This window comes from Chinchilla lanigera, unplaced genomic scaffold (genome assembly GCF_000276665.1).
Source record: "Chinchilla lanigera isolate Chin_1 unplaced genomic scaffold, ChiLan1.0 scaffold00082, whole genome shotgun sequence".
NCBI classification, from domain to species: Eukaryota; Metazoa; Chordata; class Mammalia; order Rodentia; family Chinchillidae; genus Chinchilla; species Chinchilla lanigera.
In genome coordinates, this window is record NW_004955483.1 from 8,591,304 (window position 1) to 8,603,209 (window position 11,906).

General features: G+C 41.1%; 1 protein-coding gene across 1 annotated transcript in view; it reads right to left on the reverse strand.

Annotated features, from left to right (window-relative positions):
* Window positions 1-11,445, reverse strand: part of Cap2 (CAP, adenylate cyclase-associated protein, 2 (yeast)) — a 118,322-nt gene extending 106,877 nt beyond the window's left edge. The window contains exons 1-2 of the mRNA XM_005403406.2: window positions 11,325-11,445; window positions 7,794-7,894 (exon numbers count right to left, since the gene is read on the reverse strand). Coding sequence (XP_005403463.1) covers window positions 7,794-7,894; window positions 11,325-11,445 — 222 coding nt within the window. The remainder of the gene's footprint in view (window positions 1-7,793; window positions 7,895-11,324) is intronic.
* Window positions 11,446-11,906: the final 461 nt, after the last annotated feature.

Consider the following 11,906-nt stretch of genomic DNA (forward strand, 5'->3'; position numbering starts at 1 on the left):
TCTGTATTGTCTGTATTGTGCTTGTGATATGTTGTAAAATGTTGTATGTCTGTTAATGTTTCCCCCCTTTATCTTTAAAATAAAAATAAAAAAATAAATAAATAAAAGGAGAGGTTTGTTTTGGCTCGCATTTGAGAAGTTTCAGTCTTTGCTTACTTGGGAGCATGATGAAAGGGCCTGGTGGAGGGAAGCTGCTCACATTACGGCAGCCAGCAAGCTGAGAGAGAAGGGAGAAGCCAGGGAGGGAGATAAGTTCTTCCGGGTCAAGTCCCCAGTGACCTTCCAACCAGGCCCCATTGCCTACCAGCAAGTCAGCAATAATGCCCCCTTATCCAATCACCTTTCACAAGCCTCATCTATGAATGCACGGGGAGAGGGGTGCATCTAGATTTAAACTATAACAGCGTGACTACACATTAAGTTAATTATAACAGACTGACTACACAGTAAACACACTCTACATCCTCAGTGGTTAAAACAGCATGGCACTGAGACACAAATAGAAAACACGAAGGAAATGAATAGAAAGTCCAAAAACAGACCCCCCCCCCAATGTACAGGTACTTAGCATATGACGAAGATAGCAATTCTATTGAGAAAAACTGACTGATTAATAAATGACAATGAGAATAAATGACAACAAAAACAGGGGAGCATATAGAAAAACACAACAGTCATATATACCAGGATAAAGTCAAATATAGATTAAATTTACATGTAGAAATGGAGCCAGGCTGGGCTTGTAGCTCAGTGGTGAGGTATTTGTCTGTCATGAATGAGACCCTGGGTCCATCCCAGGCATTACAAAAGAGAAGAGGGGAAGAGGAGAGGAAAAAGAACTGGAGCCATGGGAGCATTAGTGCTAGAACAAAAGCCTTTTAAATAATTCAAATATAGAAGCACTAAATGAAAAATGTCACATTTATGATAAATTCTGATACATAAAGCTTCTACCTGGTTAAAAAAAAATCCACATGCAAAGTCAAAAGACAATGACAAAGTGGGAAAAATACCTGCACCTCTCACACAGACCGATATGTAAACATCTCCCCAATATGTAAAGATCTCTAGAAGTCAATAATAAACCAACAGGCTCCTAGCTCCTATCTATGGACAAGGGTGACATAAACAGTTCACAACGAAAGCAATATTTGAAAGATGGAAAGATGCTCAGGTTCACTTAAACGTATGAAAAGCTACTCAACACCACTTATCCTGAGAGAAATAGAAGTTAGAACTATACAGAGATGCCATTCTTCATCTATCAGTGTGGCATCCATCTGGGCAGGTGAGTACGGGGAAACAGGCATTCCTGCGAGGCTGATGGGTGACGAAGCTACAGAAGGCAACTGACAATAGGTCTCCAAAGTAAAGTGCCCCTCCCTTTTGCCCAGTGTGCTGCCTGTCTCTTTTGCTGTTCTTCAGCCACTGTCCCTGACTGTCACTGACTACACCACCCCAACTACATAGCATCAGCAGGTTCCCTCTCTCTGGGCTCCCCAATGGGCTCAGACAGTGGATACAGTGGCAGGAGAATGGACTGCAGAAAGGATGTGGAGAGGGTATCTGTGGTCCCTTTTCTGCCCTGCTGACCTCCACAGCTTGTCTGTGTCTCTCTATTGAAGGCTCTGATCCCCACATCCTCCCTTGACTCTCTGAGCCTAGGGGTAGCTGTGGTTTCTGCTATTGGTAAATCTGGAGTACTGGCTGCGTTCTTGCCCTGCTTTGCAGCTTTTTAATAGTCCCTTTATTAAATGCTCCTCAACGTCCTTAGTTGGACCATGCCACCTGTGTCTGCCCAAAACCTAATAGATACTCCTAGCAATCCTGCTTTAGGGAACTCATCCTCAGATACACTTATACAAGTAGGAAATTTGTATACAAGCTTGTTCATGAGCAAACGATTAGAAACAACCCAGTGGCCAGCAATAGGGGCTTGGTGAAATAAACTATGATATTTACACAGAGATATTATGAAGCTGTAAAAACAGAGAAAGCTTTATGTCTACTGGTAGAACAGATTGTTATAATATATGAAGTAAAGAAAAGAAAGTGTAGAGCTTTGTCCTTAATGAGGACACAGCAGGGATCTGCCAATGTGTTGGGCTGAGGCTCTGGAGAACAGATTCCAGCCCAGCTTCATTTACCGAGTCTCTATGGTCCTTTAACCCATCAGATGGGCCACTTAGCCTCTCTAGCTCACAGCTTCTTTCTTGGTAGAAAAAGGAAGGAAGGAAGGAAGGAAGAAAAAGAAAAGAGAGGAGAGAGTGGAGAAAAGAAATGGGACTTTCTATAAAGATGGAGAAAGCAAGGAAGGAAGGAAGGAAAAGGAGAGAAGGAAGAGAGGAGGGAGGGAGGGAGGGAAAAAAGGATACTTAATTGGAATGGATGATTTCTAAGTGTTTTTTCCCTCAGAGTGAGGCTACCACTGATGGCTAAGATAAAACGAAAGGAGATGCCTGTTCAAAGCCTGTATGAGCCCCAGAGGCAGAAATCTTCACAGGAGTCTCTCGCTGTACCTCTGCCATTTGGAGAAATCGAACAGCACACGGGCCCCTTGGCCTTGTGCTGACCAAGATGCTCTACATCTAGTTACAGTCCAAGTGAGTGCTCAGATTTGACTCAAGGAGCTGGAAACCGGAAGTTACTCAGAGAAGCAGCCCAGCCGAACGCAGAGTGGGGTGAATGAGGACCCCTGGGTGGCAGGGGCTGGTTTGTCAAGTGAACCCCAGTTGGTTCATCTGATAAATTTCGGGGGGCGAGTTTCTGTATGGGTCCAGATTATACTCCATTAAAAATGTAAATGTTCACTTTTGTAATGAGTACAAATTACCCATACATAGTTTCTAAAAAGAATTGGGAGAATATGTATACAATTAATAAGATACACTAAACAAACACCTTTGCAAGGCCAAAAGCAGCACATGGAAGATGAATGATCTTCTGGAACGAAGGGGTCAGATATTCTTCTATACCATAGTATTTTACTTTTGTGCATCCTTTTCTGACATGATTCCTTCTGCTTGTCTCTCACAGGGCACAATGTCAACATTAATCAGGGGTACCAGTAATAGCACAGCAACTACTGTGATAACGCTCAAGAGAGCCTGCTCTTCTATCCCGTCAATCTTGGCACGGCTCAGGATGCATTTCATAATGGTGACAGATGCCACCCCATTTCAGGGTCTTCACTGGGAAACCATGAAGCTGCTCCTGCTTCAAGACATAGCCGGCTGATGAGTCACTCGCTCAAGCTGTGAGACCAGAGGCGCTTGGAATGAGCAGGTGAAGGGACCAGGTCAAGGTCATGCTGTGAAATGAGGGCTCGCTCTAAAAGCCAGCGGCACACAGGTTAGTGCGGCTCAGAGGAGGAGCTGCTGCTCACTGTGTTACTCTTCGAATTTATCACCTAAATAGCATGGTAGAAAATGAATAAAATATTTGCTAGATAATAAAGGAACACTTAGTATAGTAACTGTAAGCCATCAAAAGGAAAACTAATAATTGTCTAAAAATGTTTGTCCTTTAAAAGATGGGAAACACGGGACATAATATTCATTGTACAGTGTATGATTTAATCATATGCTAATCTGCACTAAGAGTATGTCAATGTTACTGGTTTTTTTGTTCAAACTGGATTTCTCATCTTTATTAAACGATTAATAGATTTTTAAAAACCTTTTAAAATCAAGAACATGAAATAAACACTGGACTCCTAGAAACATTTCACATGCAAAATCTATAAAGCTTCAAAAAGATGTCACGTTAGGAAGAGATACAAATAGAAGTTGCTTCATAATTGTCAAATTACTTAGAAAAGGACTGAGATGAGTTTCATACACCGGGGATAACAAAAGAGCAGCTTTGTTAAAAAATAACCATAAAAATCACATTACTTCATTTATGGATAAATAATGTCCAACCAAGGGCTTGGTATCATGTAGGTCCCATTTCCAGAGGACCCTTCGCTTTAATACTGGGAATTATATTTACTCTAAACATCTATTATACCATTAGGCATTGTTTATTTTTTTAAAAAGAGGGGCAAACTGTGTCAGTGTTGTTGGGTTGAAGAGTAATTTAAATGAGCCCTTTGGTTTATGTTGTACACAAGGAGGCTTTACAAGACCTAATCTTTTCTAAACCTGTTATGCTCCTTGGTTCAGCAGCGCTTCCTAATTGTAGCTATTAGTTCCCCCTTTTTGAGGTCTGTTCTGTCAATAGACTATTGAGTGTTCAGTAAATTAAGCCCAGCCAGCAGCCAACACATCGAGACAGACGTTAAATCATAGCCTGGCTGCCCTTATTCATTATTAGTATCTGTGAAATGGCTTTTAAACACAGGGACAGGATTTAACAGGATGTGCATTTGTGTCATTCTCAGATTTCCATACTGTACAATCAGGTATGTGAGGGTTTTTTTCTAGGCAACAGGTGTGTTCCTGGGACAAAGTTCCAACCCCACTTCTGGCTTATGTGAGAGGCGGCAGCTGCAAGCTTAGTGTGAATGACACATGGTTCTGTTAGAGACAAAAATAAACAACTGTTCAGAGAATTCAAGCAACAGGCAGATGGACTATAGCTGCCTGTGCTGCTTTTCTTTGTACTGTGGAGTCAGGGTCTAAATTTTCAGAGAACAAGTGTTTCTCTCTTCTTTTCTTTCTTTCTCTGTCCTTCCTTCCTTCTTTCCTCTCTCCATCCTCTCCTTCCCTTATTCCCTTTTTCCTTCTTCCCTTCCCTTCTTCCTTTTTTCCTTCTTTCCTCCCTTCTTTTTTCTTCTTTCTGTTTCCTTTCTTCTGTTTTTAAAAAAATCTAGTGGGAAACATAAATTTCTTTAAGAATTACACATTCATTATTGAGATTATAACTTCGCTGCAGTCATTTGTTTATGAATGCAGAGAAAGAAAAAAGGTAATGTAAATTAAGTTACACTTTATAGCTCACTTAGTTCTAAAAAGAATCTAAAAGGACTATTTACTATGCAACTTGAAGACTAAGTATGCAAATCCTACCTTTTTTTAAAATGCAAAGTTAAGCATTTATTTATGGGCCTTATTAGTTAGAAGCTTTTATCTAAATTTTGTGAGACACTATTAATAAGAATCACAAGGTATTGAGGTATTGTGTACCTCAAAAGTAGAACATCAGCATTAATTAAGGGTAGCAATAATGATATAGTAATTATTGTGATCATGTTTAAGAGGGCAAATGTTCACCAATCACTCAAGCGTCTTTGTGTATGGAAGATAATATTCCTTTGTGTGTTCACTTTCAGGTGTGGTCATCCCTCAGCATTTAAGGAAAGTAGTGGACAAGGCTGATGATAGATATTGCCATTAATCTCCCGCAAAGTACTCCCTCTTGCTTCAAACACACTTATCCCATCATGCTTGATACTTTCTGAAGCAGTTCTGGAAGTCCTTTTACATGAGTAGCTTTAGCTGTGCTGTTGTGGCTGCCTTGATGTCCTGAACTGACTCAAATTTACCTTTCATGGTCAGATTGACTTTGAGGAAACGCCAGAAGTTACACGGTGCCAGATCCAGTGAGTAAGGTAGATGAAGACACACCATAATGTTTATATTTAACAGAAACTGCCACAAACGGCAATGCGTCTTTTACTGTAATACTTTTTTAGGCATTCATCATATTTTTTGATTACAACTTCTTATTTAATAGAAATAACGTATGAGAAGAACTTTTTTTTTTTTTTGCTTTTTGAGACGTGGCAAATAAATACATTGCAATGGAATTGAGATGAGCAAATATTTGACTACAACCTTGAAACTTGGGCTATCCCCGGAGTCCCGGATCCACAGAGGACTTGCATGGGGGGTTGTGTGTGATTTCTAACTAGGAATGGAGCAAAGAAAGAATCCCTTTTGATGTTTTTTTCTTAACCTCAAACCACAACTTTATTCAAGAATCAGGTTTTCTGTGAAGCTATACTGAAAACAGTTTTGCCAGGATTGTCCCATTGGTGAGAAATCTATAGGCATATGGAGTTGGAATTCAATCCTGTGGGATAACAGAGCTAGTGAAAAAGAAGAATTTGATGATAAATTTCTTTTTAAGTTTTTAATTGTTTGAGCTTATTGGATTTCCACAAAATGCAAGCAAAGCATGACTCAACCCCAGGCTTGATGCTAACAGTTTAAGCCGTGTAAAAAGTGTCCACAAGTGGGAGACTGCTCTAGACATCTTTAAATGTCTTTTCTCATACAAGAATTCCCAAATTCTTTCTATGATTTCATTTTCCTCAGGTTGCATTGTGTTTTTAACTAGGGTGAGATACATATGACAAAAGTTATCATCTTAACATTGCCCCCACCCCCATGTACTGAAGATTGAACCCAGGTCCTTCTCACTGAGCTCTGGCCTCAGCCTTTTTAAAAAATTTGAGACAGGAACTGACTAAGTCACTAACTTGCCCAAGCTGGGTTTGAACTTATGACCCTCCTGTCTTAACTTTCCACCCAGCTGGGGTTATAGGCATGTACCACCACACCCAAGTCTTCATCATTTTAAAATGTATGATTTAGTAGTATTAAGTATTTTCACATTGTTGCACCATTTCAGGAATTTTTTTCCTCTTGCAAAAATGAAACCATACCAATTAAAGAACTCTGCATTTCCTTCCTCCCTTAGCCTTTGCTAACATCACCCCGCTTTCTGTCTCTATGAATTTGACTACTCAAATATTTCATGTGAGCAGAATCATATAGCATTCATCTTTTGCATCTGGCTTATTTGCTTTAGCATAAGGCCCTCAGAGTTCATCCATTTTACATCATCTAACAGGATTATTTTCATTTTTAAAGCTGAATAATTTTCCATTGTGTGTGTGTATCACATTTCCTTTACGCATTCATCTGTCAGTGGCTCCTATGAACAATGTCATTATGAACATACAGGCTATACAAACCCAATTTCAGTACTGTTGGGTACAGACCCAGAAGTGAGATTGCTGAAGCATGCTGTATGTAGTTCTACAGTTAAGCGGTAAGGACCTTCTATACTTTCTTTCCACAACAGCGGCACTGTTTTATATTTCCACCAATAGCGCAAAGGGTTCCAGTTTCCCCCCTTCCACGCCAACACTTGTTACTGGGTCTTTCTGAGAGTAGCTGTCCTAAGGGGCATGAGGTGACAGGCTCTGTCTGCTCTTCAAGGAAAGGGGACAGGTGGCTGGTGGCTGAGTCAACTCAGCCAGAGGGTCTTTTATAAAGGGCAAGCGAAGTTACCCTTAGTCCTCTGGTCTGTGCCCTCTACGGTTTCCCATCACGCTGGAGGAAGGGCCACATCCCTGACCGTGACTGAGACCATGCCACTCGGTTCCATCCTTGGGGCTTTAGCCTGGGCTGCCTCCTCGGTGTGGACCACTCTCCTCACTCGCTCCATGGCGCGCCCCCCTCTCCCCTCAGATCTCTGTACAGATGTCACCTCCTCAGAAGTGCCTTCTCGTAATAGTGTCCCTGTATTGCCCTGCTTTCTTTCTTCGTCCTATCTACACTACCTAAATTAGTTTATGTACTGCCTGTGTTGTCTGTGTCCTGGAGTAAAGCAAAACTTCTGTGACATGTCTTTATCATCTCTGACCCCCAGCTTCAGAACAGTGCTGGCAGTGCGCCATCAGTGGGCAGCGCATGCATGATGAACTGATCAGTGCCTCCCTCAGAGCTTTAGCTACTGCCTGCCTAGCCAGAGTGAGAAACTCATCACGCTGCTTGAGTGCCAGAGGCTGGGCTGGCGACTGTGAGCGCTCCACAGACAGCAGGGAGGAAAGTACTCACATGAGTCTCCACGTCACCGGCTAGGATCTTGCTGTTCCTTAAAAATTCTGCCACCATGCTGTTCATCAGCTTATCAAAGGCTTCCACAGAGGGTGCCACACCTTGGGAAAAGGGACACTTTGTTATTCCCTGGTAATTTATTGAAGACCTGGGACGGTCTTGCATAGGTAACATGGATGTTCAATATCATTGTCATTCTTACTAATTCCTTCCCAAAGCCATTCCCTCAACCAATCAATATTTACTTAGCACTTCTCCACGGCCCAGGAAGACACTGTTTCATCCACATCATTTCATTCCACTCTCCCCAAGCCCAGTGAGGGAGATGCTACCATCAAAGTGTGGCAGGTGAAGAATTAGAGGTACAAACAGAGCAGGCGATGGGCCAAAGTGACAGGCCAGACAACAGGCAGAAGGAAAATCGGAACTGGGCTGGATTCGTCCAAAGCCACTGCACTTTCTTTCAACCCTCACCTGCTCAGGTGCTGAATCACTGTACCAATAATACCAAGAGTCCCAGGGAGACCAAAAAGCAGAATGAACTCTAGGCAAAGACCCAGTGTTCACTCATTTTGTCCCTTCTTCAATTTCCACAGGGAGGAGACATGACCATGTTGGGAATGAGGATCACTGCTGAGCTCATGCACATGGGCTTGGCTCTGCCAATTTACTGTCAAAGTTGAAGTGACAATGGCCCAAGCAGAGTGTTGTGTTTCTTTTCTTGATTTTTAACTAACCAAAAAAAATCAGTGTCCCTGACTTTACGTCCCTAATATTGAGAACCTCAACACTATAGGCCATTAAAATCCAACCCAAAGCCTAGCATTGTCTTTCTTCTATTGTGCAATAGTCCGGGCACACAAAACTATAGGATGAAACTTCCTTCCTTTTCTCTTTTTCCCATGTGCCCATTTCCACAGGCCCAAAGGTGACAGGAACCGTTATTCATAGCTCTCTGCTCCTATCGGACAATGGAAGCCAAGTTATCCCAAACTTCAAACAGTGTGCAAACTTCTGCAACAGGGCACAGGCCCAAAGATTTCTTATGGGCCCTTATACAAACAGACAAACAAACCTATTCATTGCTATTGGAGGGGCCGGAGAGCTCTCTGTTGACTATTTAAAGTGGGAGAAAGCTTTAGAGATGTGGCAGAGGCCTCTATATAACAGAAGGTAGAATGATAAAAAGAAATATTTCCCAGTTTCTTTTCATCACTGTTCTTAGCTCACCTCCTCTGGGTAGCCTTTAATGAATGATCTGTCCTTTTCCCAGCCAGCCAGCATCCTTTGAGCACCTCTTAATCAAAGCATTTGTGGTTCTGAATAGTAATGCTTCTAGACCAAAGATTTTGGAGGATTAGGATTGTGTATAATTCATCTAAGACCTCCTAACACAGTGCTTGTCACTTGGCAAGAATGAAGAATTATTTCTTCAACTGTTGGGCTGAACTTACCTGACTGCTGGGGTGGGGGGAATCCCCCACATCATAACACTGAATTCATAACATGGTATTTTTTGATCTATGTGTAGTATGCATTTTAATGGACTGTGTTCCTTCCAAAAGTTTCTTTTAAAGTAACAGCAATTAATTTCAGCTTTATATCATAGAAATGGCCATGTTTATATTTAAGGTGGAAGATTGTTCTCAAGAATTTGTCAAAAATGGAATCAGAAATCTACCAAAAGTTACTAATTACGAAGAAATGGAAATAGTGTTGTTTAGAATTAGTCAACGTGTTTTAAGGTTGGATATCATTCAGATAGCTTACAAATAAATGACCCTACTTACTAATTACCCTACTTCATTTAAGGTTGGTAATAAATTGCCAGCTGAGTTGTTTTGCTTTGCTTTGAAATGATTTGCTCTATTAGAAAATATTTGTTTAAATATAAAATAATTTAATTATATGTCTTCCAATTTTACTTAGCCTACAAATTTTTCCAGAAAAAAAATCTTTTAATAAAGATAATTAGAAGTTCAGTTTACTACCCTTCTGGATATGTGAGGTTCGAATTTATATTCATGGATTTTTATTTAGTCAACAATAAGATACAGTTCTTCTGGCAGCCGCATTTTAACTTTTTTGTGTACTGACAGATTTTACATTTTTGGTTAGCAATCTTTCAGAAATCTCTGTAATCACAATGGCATAACGAAACAAAGTTACTGAAAAGAACATGAAATATTTTTTTACAAATAAGGTTTACAAGTCTCATATACCAGCTGTACAGTTAATGAAAAGAGGCTTAAAATGAAATCATAGATGTGTCTCAGTCACTGTGAAAAAAACTAACCGGGCCCTGGCAGCGTTCCTTTAAACAACACTGCCTTTCAATTCATTCAAAGCATTTTAATTTTCATTATGTTCAGGGGGGAAAAGACACAGCCAGCACATTTGTGCTCACACAGTAATTTTTGTTCCATGGCACGCAGTAAGGCACAGCTCCAAATGTGCCTAGTAGGCACCAGTGTAGTTCTTTCCCGAGGAAAATGATTTTGAAGCCTCCTTTCCCCCAAGGCTTTCTCAGCTGCAACCCCCAAACCTAATAGGATTCAAAATAGGTCAGATAAGGAGACCCATGTGGGACAAAAATAGTCACCATATTAAATACAGATCACCCAGATGAATTTGAATTTCAGATAAGCGATGAATCAATTTTTAGTATAAGTGTGTGCCATGCAGCAAAGCCTATGCAGTATTTGAGACACCGGAGACATTAAAAAAAAAATGTCTCCAAACCCCAAACTCCTAATTGTTTTTTATCTGAAATTCAAATGTAACTGTTGTCCTGTATTTTTATTTGTTAAGCTACAACCTTAGGCAAGAAGGAATTGGAAAAGTTACTGCAGATAACTTGGAGAGTCTGCCATAAAAGGTACCCTTTCAAGGAAAGTACGTTTATTTTTGATCGTACAATGTGAAAAAAGTTTCAGGTTGGTATTAAGGCTGTAGTGTTAAGAATGAATCAGGCTGGGAGTAGGAAGGGTAAAACCCTGTGGTGTGGCCCTGTGACACCCATGATAGTTGGCTACACATCTGTCATAGCTTCCCTCAAACTGCAGCTCTTACATGTAACGGCTTGTTCTGAAAATTGAAATCTACGTTCTTTCCAATTTATGTTCTATTTGAGGGCGCTCATTTTCTCTTTTTTGATAATTACTTAGATAACATATTTAGCCTTGGAGTGTTGGAACTGCAGTCTAAACACTAAAATGAGAGAATAATGACATTGGGCAGCTGGATTATGCTCTAAGGCACGTGGCTGTTGGTGATTTTTTGAGTTGTGGGATAAAAATCCTTATTTTTTTAAATTGGTGCATAAAATGTGTACATATTTACAAGAAAAGAAAGATTTTTTTTTTCTTTCTCTTTTCCAGAAACCTCTTGCCCCTGGTTAATGTTGTGGTCACAAAGAAAGGTAGGAGTGGAGGAGCTGGGAGCAGGTGGACATGTTCTGGAGTGCTACGTGACAAGGACACATCTAAATGACCCTCACAGACACGAGTGATGACAGCAGCGTGGTCCTACCTCCATTGACACCGTTAATCTCCCCGAAGTTCCCAGGAGGCCGGCGCGACTCTGCAGACAGCTGCTCCAACCGGCTGACGGCGCGCTCCAGTCTCTCCACCAGGCCCTGCAGGTCCGCCATGCTGCACGGACACAGGCACAAGGGCCACGTGAGCACCGGAGAGGATTAGCAAACTGGCCCCATCACACTCATCCGCAAACAGGAAAAGAGACCACGGGCATGCCTTCGGTTGCCTAAAGAAGACTATGTCTGCCCATGAGGAAAATACTTGAAATTCTAAAGAACACAACACTCAGAAGAGAAAGCAAATGCCATTGAGCTTATTTTCTACTGGACTCCATAATTTGCACAGAAACGTAAAAATGAACAGTTATGACACAAATAATCATTCCCTTTACATCCCTCTCCAGTGCCTGCTGGGTTGCTTCCCTGTTACCCAATACAGTTTACGGACAGCACTTACCTCTGAGCTCACACACGTACCTCTATGTTAATATTGTTGACTCTTATTCTGCTAAGGAGAGGGCGTGCATTTTAATTACTTCCAGGAATTCTTCCTGTAAAAATATAATTCCCCAGGG